Raw genomic sequence first — 16,916 nt, 5'->3', positions numbered from 1 at the left:
ACATATGTGTTAACTTGTTCATCTTATCTTTGCAAATGTTTTCAAATGAAAAAGATCCATGTCCTCATGTCAGGTACTCATAGATCTTTTCCAAGGTAGTATCCTCTGCAAACTGAACACTGCTTGCTGAAAAACATTTTTCAAGTGAATGAATGACTAATGAAGAGTAATTGGAATCATATACATGAAGAACATAGTTACAAATGGAACAAATTTCTGATAGGAAAAGAAAATACAAGAAATGTATCAAAAGTACTATAAATGAGAAATAAATGTCATAAAAATAAAATGGAGTTTTGATTTTTTTTTCTAGTGCTGCCAATGATTTTCTTTAGACAGCTTTAATTTCTTCCCAAACACTCTGCTCAGAGCCAACTTCACTTCCTTATTCCTAAGGGTGTATATCAGTGGATTCAGCAGTGAAGTGACAGTGGTGTGTATGACAGCCACATACCGCTCCTGTATTACAGAGGTGGCAGAGGTTGGGCAAATGTAGGTGAGCCCCACAGTTCCATAAAACAGAGATACCACCATTAAATGGGAGGCACATGTGGACAGAGCCTTGTGGAGCCCACAGCAGGTCCGGTTCTTGAACAGAAGGAAGCTAATGATATACAAGTAGGAGAGGAAAGTGAGAAGGCACGCTGCCATAGCTAAGCTGCCAGTGACAATAAAAATGAGCCACTGATTGAGCCAAATGTCACCACAAGCCAACTCTAAGAGGGGCTTCACATCACAGAAGAAGTAGTTGAGTTTCAGAGAGTGGCAAAAGTTCAGACGTGCAGTCATGACAGAATGCATCAGAGCATAAAAGAAGCTGGTGATCCAGGCCATGGATGCCAAGAGAATACACACCGTAAGGTTCATGATAACAGTGTAGCGAAGTGGATAACAGATGGCCACAAACCGGTCAAAACCCATAATGGTCAGCAAGATGGATTCAGTGCCACCCAAAAAGTGGAAGAAGTGTAGCTGAGTGATGCAGCCCAGGAAAGATATGGCCTTGTGAGCAGACAGGAGGTTTGCCATTAGTATGGGCAATGTCACTGAAGAATAGCAGATATCCAGACAAGAAAGATTTCCCAGGAAAAAATACATAGGGGTGTAGAGCCTTGACTCTGAGATGACAACCACTAATATGGACCCGTTTCCAAACAGGTCGATCATGTATATAATCAGGAGGGTCATAAAGAGAACAGGCTGCAGCTCCTGAGTGGAGGTCAGTTCCAGCAGGAGAAACTCATTCACTGTAGTAATGTTCTCCATCGCTCTGAGAAGGAGTGATAATAGTGGCGTTAGTAAAGCTGCTCTAGTAGACTGTATGGGTTAAATGAAGCAAGTTCGTCATCTGAAAGTATATAAGGATGATCTATGGTGAGTAAAATAATTAGAAATGTTAGAATTAAATTCACTTGCAACATAATTAAGGACAGAAATTTGGGATAAATTCTGAGTCAGTGTGATATATGTGATACATAAAACTAAGAAGCATATTTAGGATGCTGAATTAAACCTATAAAGCAGCTCATATAGAGTAAAGGCAGATATTCAGTGAATACAGTAACAGAACAGGACTCAATTTTAGCCTCATTGTAGCATTAAAATTAATGTATCTAAAAAAAGTCTTGTCAGATATATTTATAAAAATTTATTTCTGGGTACAGATAGAAGCTTAGCAATAGTCCTAAATATCTTCTTTTAAAAAAGAGTAGGTTCTCCACAACCTAAACCTTCTTAAAACTAGAAGACATTTTTTAAAATCCACAAACTTCAAACCATGTGTAGGCAGAGGGAATACACATCAGCAGAATTGATGTCAGTGTCAAAAGAGGGCATCACAGCAACAGGGCTATTTATGCAGGAAAATCCCCAAATACCAAGCTGCCTAACAGCAAGAGAATATTGAAAACAGCAAAAAAAATTCAGTCTCAGAAAAGAGTACCTCATGCCGAGAGTGAATTTCTCTAGAATATCAGAAAAGAGCGAGTCAGTGTGCTTGTAATGATAGAATGAGGAGAAAAGTACATTACTACAGAGGCAGTGAGAATGTTGCAGTACAGGAGGGGACCAATAAGCCAAGAATCTGGGGAAAATATCCTATCCTTTTTCCCATAAACCTCCTGCTGATAACTCGCTCCCAAATTCAACCTTGTTCATAGATAAACAATAAATATGAAAACTTCTGCATCTACATAAAAGCACAATAAGAAAAAAACAGATAAGTAGAAAATCATGGTTTCTTAATCAAATATTTTCTTCTGAAAAAAATATTTGAAGTGAAATAGAAAACTTCAGCACAACATTCCTAAGCTACTAAAGCTATAACATAATTTTTAATGAAAAAATGTACAAATATTCAAAGCAGAATTTCAAATTAAAACACAATGTTATGCTATTTTGATGAAGTACATCATGAGAAACACTGGGCCAGAAGAAGCACAAGCTGGATTCAAGATTGCCGGGAGAAATATCAATAACCTCAGATATGCAAATGACACCATCCTTATGGCAGAAAGTGGAGAGGAACTAAAAAGCCTCTTGATGAAAGAGAAAGAGGAGAGTGAAAAAGTTGGCTTAAACCTCATCCTTCAGAAAACTAAGATCATGGCATCTGGTCCCATCACTTCATGGGAAATAGATGGGAAAACAGTGGAAACATCAGACTTTATTTTGAGGGGCTCCAATATCACTGCAGATGGTGATTGCAGCCATGAAATTAAAAGCCGCTTACTCCTTGGAAGGAAAGTTATGACCAACCTAGATAGCATATTAAAAAGCAGAGACATTACTTTGCCAACAAAGGTCTGTCTGGTCAAGGCTATGGTTTTTCCAGTGGTCATGTATGGATATGAGAGTTGGACTGTGAAGAAAGCTGAGCACCAAAAAATTGATGCTTTTGAACTGTGGTGTTGGAGAAGACTCTTGAGAGGCCCTTGGACTGCAAGGAGATCCAACCAGTCCATCCTAAAGGAGATCAGTCCTGTGTGTTCATTGGAAGGACTGATGTTGAAGCTGAAACTCCAATACCTTGGCCACCTCAAAGTGAAGAGTTGACTCATTGGAAAAGTTCCTGATGCTGGGAGGGATTGGGGGCAGGAGGAGAAGGGGGCGACAGAGGATGAGATGGCTGGATGGTATCACCGACTCGATGGTCATGAGTTTGAGTAAACTCCGGGAGTTGGTGATGGACAGGGAGGCCTGGCGTGCTGCGATTCATGGGGTCGCAAAGAGTCGGACACAACTGAGCGACTGAACTTAACTGAAAATGTTTGAGACATTATATTTGCCTGAGGGTGATAGAATACACACAGATGGGTGTGTCAGTTGATTTAATCTCTAACATATATTTTAGCAATAACTATTAAAAATCTCACACTCAAAGCAATTCCACTTTCTAGATTGTCCTTCAGATGTGTTTGCAAATGTAAAAAATTATGTATTTACCATGATATTTATTTAATCATTGCCATAGAAAAGATTACAAACAAACTAAATGACCATAGAGGACTAGTTAAATAATTTTCAGTACATAGGAAATAGTAAAATGAGGCAGCTCTTTATATACTGTTTTTCATCTCTTGCACAAAAAAACACTCACAAGTACACAGGTAGAAATGCATATGTGCTGCTATATCTACTTCATACAAAAGATGAGTGATTAAAAAGATTAAGGAAACCAAAGCTTTTCCAACTAAGAAATTGTGCCATAAACCCACTTATTCTACCCTATAATTTTGACAAATTATATTCAAAGAGATTCCCCTGCTACTCTCACTCACCCTTTCTAATGGTCTCAATTTCCTTCTATAAAACACACACACATACACAAAACACCAAAAAAAAAAAAAAGCCACACTTTTGTACACATACAAAAACAAAAACCTTCCTTCTTACCTATACTTTTATGGTCTATTTACTGACTGTGGCAATTCACCCTATTCTTTACTCCTCTGTGTACATACCTTGGAAAAAATATATGGTTTTGGTGCATAAGGAAACCCAAGAATCAGGGCTATAATATGTTGATTATCTCTTTGTATAAAATTATCAGAAAGATTTTAGCTGCTCAGAGTCTTATATGACAAGTATCGTATACCTAAGAGTAAATATAAATCACAGAGGACTTGCCCTTCATTCCCTTTCTAAGCCCAAAAAAAGCACATTGAATCCCCTCTGAACTCTCCCTAGAGATGTTCCAAGCATAGATGTCTAGGGATCTCTTCTCAAAGGGCTATTCTCTCTACTTTAATCTTTCAATAAATAGTTATTTTGTTTTTTTAATCTATTTGGTATAACATTTTGCTACATTTAACTAGAAAAGAATATTATGCTAAGCCAGTGATTTCCACTAAAAGATTAAAGAAAGAGTAAGTATGACAATTTATAAACAATACAGCTCTTCTCACTGGAAACTCTTAACAGCTTGTGGATCCAAAGTTTGTCATTGTTAGAGAAATATATTAAGAAATTAAAAGACGATAAAGTTTAAATTGAGCCATTTTGACAAGACAAGGTGATTGATTTAACTTGAGAAACGTCAGAGAAAAAGAAAACAACAACAAAATAAGGGCTTTATAGCCACCAAAATGAAAATGAAGTGCCTTGTCAAACTCAAAATAGATCCTGTCTATAAATGGGAGAGAAATTGACAGATTTTTCTTATAATCTGCCTTAGCCCAAAATTTCTTAATAATGATTATTTATAGATACATACAATAAAACTCTCAGACTCTGGAACAAGATCTCCTGGAGTTAGAATCCTGGCTCTGCTCGCAGTGTGACTATAGTTAAATTACTTTTCCTTTCTGGTCTCTGGTTTTCCTCTTCTGTAAACAGATGATGAAACCAATCTACTTTGATTGATGTGATGACTAAGGTTAAATAAAATAATATCTGTAAGTGAACAAACTCTATATAAGTGATTACACACACACACACACACACACACACACACACACACACAATTATGACTACAGAGAATTCTGAATAAGGGTTATGAAGACATTTTGCAAGAAGCAGAAAGAGAATTTGTGATGTTAAGAATCATAGTCTGGAAACCTCAATCACAAATATCTAGAATTTTATCCAGTTCTACTGCAGGATGACATTTGCCAAAGGATTACTTTTCATCCAATTTAAAATATATTTTCTTTCAGGGATATTGACAAGCGGATTCTGAATTAACAAAAGAGAATAACAGAGGTTCTGGTTCAAGATGGCAGAGTAGGAGACCCTGAACTCACCTCTTCCCATGGACACACCCAATCTATAGCTACACAGAAAAGAAAACCAGAAACTAGTTGAAGAACTGTTACACATCAAATCAGTGAGAAATATTCCACACTGAATCAGGCAGAGAGACCAAGATGCAATCTGGCCAAACACTCTATTCCCAGCACGGCAACTCACAACTCCCAGCTTCTCACTGAGGAGTAAAGAATTTAGACTCCACATCTGGTACCCCAACTCTAAAGAATTTCACTTGAGGAACAAGCCCCCAGACATCTAGCTTTGAAAAACAAGGCTTGCATATGTGAGACCCACAAGGCTATGGAGAACTAAGACAGAGTTCTTAAAAGGCTCACAGGACCTCACTCTGGCTAACTGACACCCTACTACTCCCCAAAGCTCAGAAAAGAGGCAGCAGATTGCAATGTGTCCAGTCTTATGGAATTCCTGGTGGTCCAGTGGTTAAGACCGAAGTCCTTCCCAGATTGACCTTCTTACCTTCTCATGGGAGGACTAGACATAGGAGATGAAAATAGCAAAGGAAGCCCCAGGAGACTTTCTTGCATCAAAATGTTTTTTTAAAAATCAAGTTGTGGAATTCCATGGTCTTCCAGTGGTTAGGTCTTGGAGCTTCCAATGCAGAGGGTGCAGGTTCAATCCCTGGTCAAGGAACTAAGATCCCACATGCCATATAGCACAGTCAAAATACAAAATACAAAACAAACAGACAAAAAAAACTCCCAAAGAATGAAATGTGTCCAGTCTTCATGTGAAGGAGATCTATTTGCTTATTTTAAAGGCTTGACCTAAGTGATAGGCTTCTTATCTGGCACACTTCTAGAGGCCAACTACAATACTCTCCATAGACAGAGGCCTTAGCAGACAACATCTCTTTTCTATCCCTCTGCCTCATTTAGATTGCCAATATATCCCAACATCCAGGGGACACCCCTTGACCATTTGACTCCAGTGGATAGCAGGGCTCACATCTTTTGGCTCCCACAGGTCTGTAACAGGGAAACAGTTCTTAACTGGCTGTCTCCCCTGGCACAGCACAGAGACATAGACAGAAACATTCAGTCTTTCTGTGAAATAGGACTATTTGCTTCCCTTAAAAGCTACAGCCTAAGAGGCAATCTTCTCATTTATCACACAGCTGGGGGGTGGGGGGGGGGGGGAGTCCAATGGATGCAATCTTCAGGCTATAGCTCTGCCCTGGCTCAGATCTCTGCTGTTTCTGATAAAGAAACATCTCTCTGGTGTCCCAGTTTTTGTTGCTGACACCCAGAGGCCACATAACCCAGATAGCCTGCTCTAATGACCAGAGGGGCTTGTGTCTCTGGGCTTACCAGGACAGTCACAAACAAAGAAACTGTTCTTAACCGGCTACCACCCCAGGGATCAGTGAAGGAGAAGCAGACAAACTCACTTCTTACAGACTTCCACTGAAGGAAGTCTATAGACATTCATTGAAAACTGCTGCCTGAGAGTCTGGCTTCCAATTATCCTGCATCTAGATGCTGATGGAGACATTTATTATAAATCTCAGTTTTAATATGTCTTCTCTTTTCAAGGCATACAACAAGGGATTTACCAAAAAATTGAGTGCATTTTCTAGCATTTAGATCAGCTGATCTTTTTCCAATGAATAAATTGATACGAGAACATCTGACATATATGATAATAGAATGGATCAAATAGAAAGGAAACAGATAAATCATTTATTATGTAGTAAGTGCCTGCATTCATCCCTTCCTATCTTTCTTATCTCTTTTTAGTTCTCTGTAGCATCTAATTACCCTGACATATATACTTATGAATTTGTTCATTGTGTGAGATTCTAGAATTTCTTTTGCTCAGTCTTGCTTCCTACACCTACTATGCTGCCTGTCACAATATATATTCAATGACTATCTCTTAAATAAATGAGTAGGTAAATAAAAACTGAGCAAATAATGACACAAAGCTGAGTGCAGAACACGGTTACGGGGCTACAGATTCCTGAGGGAAAATCATATAGACCATTTATTAGAGTGAAGGGATAAAAATCTTAATCGGAGTCAGGTATAAACCTCATTAATCTCAGTGGTGCTGCCAGCAGTCTTTAAATAACTTGCTCCCGAAGGTTTTCTTCAGTGCCAGCCTCACGTCCTTATTCCTAAGAGTGTATATCAGTGGATTCAGCACTGGCGTGACCGCACTATAGACGATGGCCACCATCCGGTCCTGAGTCATGGAAGTGGCTGAAGCAGGACGAATGTACGTGAAGCCTACAGGTCCATAGAAAAGACACACCACCGTGAAATGGGAGGCACAAGTGGACAAAGCTCTGTGGAGTATTCTGCAGGACTTATGCTTGAGCAGAAGGGAGCAAATAATATACAAGTAGGAGAGAAGCGTCAGGAAGAAAGCTCCCATAGATATGCTGCCTGTGACAACAGAAAGAAGCCATTGGTTGAGGAGTGTATCACTGCAGGCCAGCTCCAAGAGGGGCTTGACATCACAGAAGAAGTGACTGAGCTCTTGAGAGCGGCAAAAGTTCAGGCGTGCAGTCATGACAGAATGTATCAGAGCGTAAAAGAAGCTGGTGATCCAGGCCATGGCTGCCAAGAGAATACATGCCTTGGGGTTCATGATGACAGGGTAACGAAGTGGGTTGCAGATGGCAGCAAAGCGATCAAAAGCCATGACAGCCAGTAAGATGGCCTCTGTGCTTCCCAGAAAGTGGAAGAAGTGTAGCTGAGTGACACAGCCCAGGAAAGATATGGCCCTGCGAGCGGAGAGGAGGTTTAGAAGGACTTTGGGCAATGTCACTGAAGAGTAGCAGATGTCCAGACAAGAAAGGTTTCCCAGGAAAAAGTACATGGGGGAATGCAGTTTGGGTTCCAAAATCGCAATCATTAATATAGCTCCATTTCCAACCAAGTTTATCAAGTAAATGATTAAGAAAATCACAAAGAAGAAAGGCTGCAGCTGCTGAACACTGGTCAGGCCAAGTAACAGAAACTCATCTACTGTAGTGACATTCTCCATTGCTTTGGGGAGCAAATGTAATGATGACGATGAGTTAGTTTTTTTGAATTTTACACTGTGGGAATTAAGTGAAGCAAGTTTATTATTTGGAAAAGCCTAAGGGTGAGCTCCAGTGTGGAGAATGTTTAGAAGTGGTAAATAAACAGCTTTACCACTCCTAAATATTAGTCAAACATCTTTTTTATTGCTTCAGAATTTATCATGTACTAATAAAAACAGCTTATAATGAGTAAATCATACATAGATAAAAGGCACTTTTTTAAGTATAAAATGTAAAGCATGATTATATCTTATTTACAACATTAGAATTAGAGGTTAGACAAAAAAAACTAGAGGTTAGAAAAATTTAAAACATACAAAGGAAATAATTGTTCAGCTTATGATTCTCGGTTCTGGCAGTAAAAGTGATGTAGCCTAGTGAGGATTTCTTCTTTTCTCCTAAGATAATTTAAAGCCTCAGGGAATTAACACATCCTTCCTACAAGCCTAAACGTTCAGCAAAACTAAGAAACATAAAATCCAGAATCTTCAAATATTGTGTTTAAGCAGAGGGAATAAAAACAGCATAATTAGCATCAATAGTCACAAGACTGCAGCACAGTGGTGGGTTTGTGTGTGTAGCTGAGAAAAACTTGAAAGAGTAGAAAGTGTTAACAGGAAGAGAATTTTGAAAACATCCCCGATTTTTCAGCCCCAGGAAAAAGTGCCCTACATTTAGTGGGAATTTCTACAAGAGGAGAAGAATTAGAACAAGATAAAGCATAAACATTGAAAGAGAGAGGAAAAAAATATACTAAATGCTTTGCCATTTGAGGGAGCCCTTGGTGGCTCAGTTGGTAAAGAATCTGCCTGCAGTGTGGGAGACCCAGGTTCAATCCCTGGATGGGAAAGATCCCCTGGAGAAGGGAATGTCAACCCACTCCAGTCTTCCTGCCTGGAGAATACCATGGACAGAGGAACCTGGTGGGCTCCAGTCCATAGGGTCGCAAAGAGTCAGACATGACTGAGCGATTAAGCAGCAGCGTACCCACCCTCACCCACACTAACATTCCCCTGCTAACAACTGGTCCAGAATATCACAACCCAATGTAAGCTCCCAATAAAATAGCTTCAAAAGTTGACAGAAATAATGAAGAAAGAGTAAAATTCACAATCCTAATAGAAGTTTTTAATATCTCTCTCTCTATGCCTTATAGAAGAGGAAACAAAAAAAAAGTTATTAAGAATATAAAAATTTGAAAAGCATAATTTGCAAATTTGATTGACATAAACAGCTCAATAAGAAAAGAATTCACACCCACAAAAAAAGAGCAAAATACAAACTGAGAGAACTTATCACTACACTAAAAATATACACTAAAAGAAGTTCTCTAGTCAGTAAGAAAAGATCCTAAGTAGAAGAATGGAAATGCAGAAAGAAGTGAAGAACATCAGAATGGTATGTGTCTGTGTACATGTAAGGAAAAATTGACCCAATAAAGTGAAAAATGACTATACAAGGCAATAATCACTATGACTTGTGGATGTTAATACTACATAGACTAGAATACATGAATGGAAAAAGAAAAGAATTCACATTATTTTTAATGGCACATTAAACATTTACAAAATCAAGATAGGTTTTTTTTTTAAGCATCAAAAATTTCAATAGATTGAGTCATTCAAAGAATGCTCTTTGACTATGGTAAAATTTTTAAAAAGTAAGAAAAAGATATCCAGAAATGCACTAAATGCTTGAAATAAAGCAACACACAGCTAAATAATTCATGGATAAAGGGAAAATCCAAATAGATTTTTAAAAATATTTTAACCAAGTCATAATGAAGATGAGACATATCAAAACTTTTAGTATGTAGCTAAAGAAATAAACAGAGAGATTTTATGTCTTGAATTCATATCTTAGAAAAGAAGAAATATTGAAAATCGGTACTCTAAAGTTGTATTTCAAGAAACTGAATGAATGAATGAATAAAACCAGCATCTCAAATCTAAAGAAAGCAAAAGAAAGGAAATAATGAAAATAATAACATGAATCATTAAAATAGAAAAGAAAAGTGCAGTAAAGTGAAAACTTAGTTATTTGAAAAGATTGTGAAAGTGATAAACTCCTGTAAGACTGTTAAAGAGAGAGAGCTCAAAATATCAATTTAAAAGGATATGGATCACTATGGATATTATCAATGTCAAAAATTATAGAAGATCTTTATGAGCAACTTCATGCCAATAAATTTAACAATCTATATGACATTTACAAATTACTTCAAAACAAAAATAAATTACTAAAACTAACAGTAAAAGAAAGAAAATTTGAATAGTTTGATATCTATATAGGAAACTGTAGCTGCTATTTAAGACTCTTTGTGACGCTATGGACTATACGGTCCATGGAATTCTCCAGGCCAGAATACTGGAGTGGGTAGCCGTTCCCTTCTCCAAGATATCTTCCCAACCTGGGTCTCCATCATTGCAGGCAGATTCTTTCTTACTTCCCACAAGGGAAGCCCAAAGCCCAAAAGAAAGAATACTCTCAACTTCTTTTATAAGGCTAGCATGACCTTGATACCAATACTTGAAAAAGGACTTAACAGAAAGGAGATGTGCAGATTACCCTATTTCATGACTGCAGATGCAAAATTCCTTTCTCACTGCCTCCTATGTGACTGTGCAAATCACCATCATCACTCATTTGGATTATTGGAATGATCTTATTTCCACACTTATCCAGTCTCCTATTCTCAAAGCAGCATCCAGGATTATTCTGTTAAATATGTCTAATGATTTAAGCTTCCACTTCCACTCTATCCCTGGATTACTCAGCCACATTGATCTCTATGTTGTTCCTAAAACACTAATTACATTCTCATCTTAACATCTGTGCACCAGCTCTCGACTTGTATGAAGCATTCTTACACTTAATAAATTCACATGTTTAATTCCCACATCTCTTTCAGACCTTTGCCCTAAAGCTATACCCTCATCTTGAATTTCTCTGATTGTTTTGTTCAGTCACTAAGTCCTGTGCAACTCTAGGGGGCTGCAACATGCCAGGCCCCTCTGTCCTCCACTATCTCCTGGAGTTTGCTCAAATTCAAGTCCATCAAGTCGGTGAGTCTATCTAACCATCTCATCCTCTGTCACCCTCTTCTCTTGCCCTCCATCTTTCCCAGCATCAGGGTCTTTCCCAGTGAGTCAGCTCTTCACATCAGGTGGCCAAAGTATTGTAGCTAAAAGCTTCAGCAACAGTCCTTCCATTGAAGAGTCAGGGTTAATTTCCTTTAGGATTGACTGGTTTGATCTCTTTCCTGTCCAAGGGACTCTCAAGAGTCTTCTCCAGGTTAAATTACAAAAAAAAAAAAAATCGTATCCTTTCTTGCTATGTTGTTATCAATCGCACTTATCTTAATCTGCTGTACTGGATTTTATTAAATATGTCTTGCAGTCTCAGACACACACACACAAAACTGTTGTCTATTTTATTCACTACTGCAACCCAGCACCTAAAACAGTGTCTGGAACATTGTTTTGGTGCTCTCTCTATACTTACTGAATTAACTACTGGATTGTGATTACCTGTTCAATCATTATCAGCTACAAAAACTACCCTCAAAAGGTCAGATTTGTCTTCTTTTGAAACATTCTCACCTACAATCTATCCATACTATTCTCCTGAATGTGATGCTACACTCACAGAAGACTCTTCCAGTTTATTAGAGGACATGGCAACATAGAAAGTAAGCAATGAATATTTGTGATTAAGTTCATGCAAAGAGCTGACTCATTGGGAAAGACACTGATGCTGGGGGCGGGGGGGGGGGGGAGATTGGGGGCGGGAGGAGAAGGGGACTGCCGAGGATGAGATGGATGGATGGCATCGCCGACTTGATGGGCATGGGTTTGGGTAGACTCCGGGAGTTGGTGATGGACAGGGAGGCCTGGCATGCTGCGATTCATGGGGTCCCAAAGAGTTGGACACGACTGAGGGACTGAACTGACTGACTGACTGAAATAACTTTTAGCCATATAGGGCTAGTTTTAGCAATTCATTTTTGTCATGGACTGTTCTCAAAGACACTTGTGATTCTTAATGATTAATTGCTGTCTATAAACAGTATTCAAAATTTAAGAAATTACATTATTGGTAAAAGAACACAAAAATCTAGGAGCTGCATTCCATGAGTATGGATATAGAAGAAATATTCTAAATGGAATTGTTGGTAGAGAAAAGAAGATGATTAATCTCAGCAGTCATGAATGTAATTGAAGGACATTATTACCTATGCATATATTGGAAACTGTGGATATACTCAAGTTAAAATATTAATACATAAGTAAATACTTCATACAAGAGGTTTGAAAATTATTATATTTTTCCTGGATAATAGCACCATCTGTCTTCTGCTAAAAATAATACTATTGCAAAGATAAGTCATTTTATAAACAGTAAATACAATCTAAAATATTGTTTGACTAGAACCAGAACATGCCATTTTTGTATCATTAATTTTGACATATATTAAGGTATTACTCATGTAATTTTTTTCTCTACTTCACTTTCTTCTCCTTATATTTTCTCTAACTCTTGGTAACACACACACCTGCCCACACACACCCACACCCACACACCACTAAACAGATATAGACACTCAGACATTTAATTAAAACATACACCTAACTTGATCTCAATAAGAGTCTACACTGATATAAATAGCAAACAACCAAAAAAATAAAAAATGTACACACACGTAGATTAAGAAATTCAAAGCTTTACTAGCTAATGACTTGTGCTGTGAACCCACCTGCTCTTCCACTCTGTAATTTTCACACCCTAGATTCAAAGAGTTTTCCCCATGTACTTCCACTCGCTTTTTCCAATGATATTAGTGCCTTTCCTTCAGAAAATTATTCCTTTCACTTTTTTTCTGTTCACTCTCAGCTAATTTGTCCTGCACATCTGTCTTCACATACTTTATAATAAAATAAACTCTTGGCTCAAAAAGGATGTCCAAAAATCAGAGATCAACTGTGTTTACTGTCTCCTTGAATAAGATCATCAGAGATAGCTCCAGCTGTTCAAGACTCTTACACCCATTTTATTGCAACAACCTCTACCTAGATGTGAGATTAAGTCTCAGCAAATCCATCTCTTATTTTGACCAGAGAACAAACAGACTAAATCCTATATAAACCTCCCTAGGGGTATCTGGACATTAATGTCATGGGATTTTCTCTCCAGAGACTTATTCTCTCCCTATTTCTCTTCCATAAGTATCAACTTATACCCTTCTTTGGATGCTTGTGAAGTCACTAGATTAATTCTTTAATAATAAATTTGGGGCAGAACCTTTGGTTGATCATGAGCAAAAGGGGGTGATGAGAATATAAAAGAGAAGAGACAGCTCTTATCCTTCAAAAGTCTAACACCTTGTAAATGCAAAAACATGATATCACCTATAACAATATAATGAAAACTAAAAATGATGAAATATAAACTGAGTTCCAAAAATAAAGAAACTGGAAGGATTTGGGGAAATGATGAACAACAGGGAAGAATAAACAATGGGAATAAATTTGTTTAATTTACGTTTTTATGTATGGGATCTTTGAAGTATTGCAAAGAATCTAAGTTTATTATCCTTTCTGAAGATAAGAAGAGAAATTATGTATTTTCTATTTTCCCTTTTTTTGTTGTTGTTTTTTTTGGTCATGTCACGTGGCTTACAGAATCTTAGTTCCCTGACACCAGAGATTGAACCCAGGCCACAGTGCTGAGTCCTCATCGCTGGTTCTGTGCTTAGATGCTAAGTCGTGTCTAACTCTTTGCAACCCCATGGACTATAACCTGCCAAGCTCCTTTGTCCATAGCATTTCCTGGGCAATAATACTGGAACGGGTTGACATTTCCTTCTCCAGGGGATCTTCCCAACCCAAGGATCGAACCGGGTCTCCCACGCTGCAGGCAGACGCTTTACTCTCTGAGCCACAAGGGAAGCCCAAATTTGCAATGCCATGGATTATACAGTCCACGGAATTCTCCAGGCCAGAATACTGGAGTGGGTAGTCTTTCCCTTCTCCAGGGGATCTTCCCAACTCAGGGACTGAACCCAGGTATCCCAGATGCAGGTGGATTCTTTACCAGATGAGCCACCAGGAAAGTATAGTAAATGTAAGAAGGACAGTAACAAAGGAAGACATCTTTTAGACAAACGCTGAAAGTAGCGGAACCACAAGTCAATGGATAGTTAGTTCACCATAAGACAAAACAAAATTTAAGAACACCAGATTAACTGAAGAATATATTTGATATGTTTGAATATATTTGGGATTCTCTGGTGGCTCAGACAATAAAGAGTCTGCCTGCTGTGCGGGAGATCTGAGTTCAAACCCTGAGTCAGGAAGATCCCCTGGAGAAGGAAATGGCAATTCGCTCCAGTATTCTTGCCTGGAAAATCCCATGGACGGAGGAGCCGGGCAGGATAAGTCCTTAGGGTCGCAAAGAGTCAGACATGACTGAGCGACTTCACTTCACTATATTTGATATGGAGGTTAAAATACCAAAACAAAGTGCGCACAAGTAGAGACAAGTACAAAGTAGTTTTAGTTATGCTCAAAAGACTCAAATTAACTTTTTATTTATATATAGTTTCAAATATATAGAATATACAGAAGTATTTCAGGAATAAGAAAAGAACCCCCAAAATCCATTAATCCTTTACCCAGATTAAGCTATTGTTAACATTTTGCCCCATTTATCATTGAAATCAATAATGTTGGCATGAAAAAACAGATTGCATGGGCAAGACAGATAATTTTCTATATTTATCATGAGAGAAAAATAAACACTACACTTCAAGGGAAATGAAGTTTGAAAGTTGCTACTTTTTCTCCCACAGCTCTCAGCGCCTTTCTGATATCCTTGTTCCTCAGAGTATAAATGATGGGGTTTAGCATGGGGGTGGCCACACTGTACAGTACTGAGATCAGCCGGTCTTTTGCCAACGAGTAAGATGAGATGGGCCGCACATATGTGAAGATGGAGCTGCCGTAGTAGAGAAGGACAATGACCAGGTGGGAGGCACAAGTAGAAAAGGCCTTTTGTCTCCCCTCTGAGGAGCGGATCCTCAAGATGGCAGAGATAATGCAGAGGTAGGAAAGGATGATACCTAGGAAAGGAGCCCATCCAATGAAGACCCCAACAATGAGTAACACCAGCTCATTGACAAAAGTGTCACCACAAGACAAGATCAGCAAAGGGGGGATGTCACAGAAGAAATAATGAATCTCGTTGTGGCCACAGAAAGGCAGGCGGAATGTCAGTCCTGTGTGCACCACTGAGTTGAGGAAACCAGCAGTCCAGCAGGAGGCTGCTAACCGGCTATACAGGACCTTGTTCATAACAACCGAATACCTTAAAGGTTTGCAGATTGCAATGTAACGATCATATGCCATGGCTGCCAGGAGGAGACACTCTACCCCCACAAAGAAAAGGAATGCCAAAAGTTGAGCCACACAGCCCCCGTAGGAAATACTTTTCTTCTTTGATAGGAGATGCACCATCATCTGGGGGACATTAGTGGTGGTATAACAGATATCAAGAAAGGCCAGATTCCTTAAAAAAAAATACATGGGGGTATAGAGTCGTATATCGATCAGTGTTACCAAAATAATGAAAATATTTCCCCCCAGGGTACAGAGATAGACCATAAGAAATATGGTAAAGAATAAAACCTGCACATTGTTTAGGTCAGAGAATCCTAAGATGATAAATTCAGACAGAGTGTGATTTTCTCCTTCCATGATGTTTTCTCCTGGAAATTGAGAAAGAAGCAGTACGAATTGCAGTATTCATATGCTGCAACAGCGGTAATCTACAAAACAAGAACATATAACTTTATAGATAAAATGATCATCAGAAATCAGGAAAAAACACTCAAATTTAGAATCCATGACAAGTTATAGTATTGTACTGCAATCATCACATAAGCCCTCGACACACACATTTCAACTTTTCCTATGGGACGCATCTCTTACAGAATATCAGCAACACCTTTACAGGAAAAAGTAAATATTTTAAAAGTCTATGTGCAGCATAAGAGCTATTTATATAAATGCGTCTTGGCAAGCCCGTTTCCTAGCACCTTGTTGTGTCTTAGACATGACTGGTGAATATCCATCACGTAATTTGTTTCAAGAGTTGTGGGGTTATTTGAGTATCTCCTTGTGATGCCTCCTTGTCTTCCTTGCACACTTAGAGATTGATTTTTATGGTTTTTATTTAAGTTATATTTTAAGAAAATGAAAGTGGAATAGAAAATTCCAAAAACAAGATAGTTTCATAATGTGATACCATGTACTTTGATAAAATTTTATCTTAAAAAACAATAGTTGACACTAGTAAGCATGTCCTGGAACAGACTCTTACAAACCATGACACTAAGACTTGAAGATGACAATGTTATCAATGGAATTAGTTATTGAAACCACTCTCCAGTGCTCTAAGTTTTGTCATACAATTTCCCTTGTGCTCCAGTGATTAGGATTTGGAGATTTCACTGCTGTAAAAGCAAGACCAAGTAAATAAATAAAAATTTTAAATAATAATTTTGTCTCTTTTTAGCCTCAAATATCGTGATGGTGGTGGTGGTTTAGTCACTAAG

At 38.2% G+C, this 16,916-nt stretch overlaps 3 protein-coding genes across 3 annotated transcripts; all 3 read right to left on the bottom strand.

Annotated features, from left to right (window-relative positions):
• Window positions 1–309: 309 nt before the first annotated feature.
• On the bottom strand, window positions 310–1,266 carry LOC139031550 (olfactory receptor 12D3-like). Its single transcript, XM_070456950.1, has one exon. It carries the CDS (start codon window positions 1,264–1,266, stop codon window positions 310–312), a length of 957 nt encoding a protein of 318 aa, XP_070313051.1.
• Window positions 1,267–7,311: 6,045 nt separating this feature from the next.
• On the bottom strand, window positions 7,312–8,262 carry OR12D3 (olfactory receptor family 12 subfamily D member 3). The gene has a single exon (XM_020887243.2). It carries the CDS (start codon window positions 8,260–8,262, stop codon window positions 7,312–7,314), a length of 951 nt encoding a protein of 316 aa, XP_020742902.2.
• A 6,846-nt stretch (window positions 8,263–15,108) lies between these two features.
• LOC110133255 (olfactory receptor 5V1-like) lies at window positions 15,109–16,056 on the bottom strand. Its single transcript, XM_020887049.2, has one exon. The coding sequence runs from the start codon at window positions 16,054–16,056 to the stop codon at window positions 15,109–15,111; it is 948 nt and encodes a 315-aa protein (XP_020742708.2).
• Window positions 16,057–16,916: the final 860 nt, after the last annotated feature.

The sequence above is a fragment of the Odocoileus virginianus genome, chromosome 27 (assembly GCF_023699985.2).
Source record: "Odocoileus virginianus isolate 20LAN1187 ecotype Illinois chromosome 27, Ovbor_1.2, whole genome shotgun sequence".
NCBI classification, from domain to species: Eukaryota; Metazoa; Chordata; class Mammalia; order Artiodactyla; family Cervidae; genus Odocoileus; species Odocoileus virginianus.
This window is presented reverse-complemented; position numbering and strand designations above follow the sequence as displayed.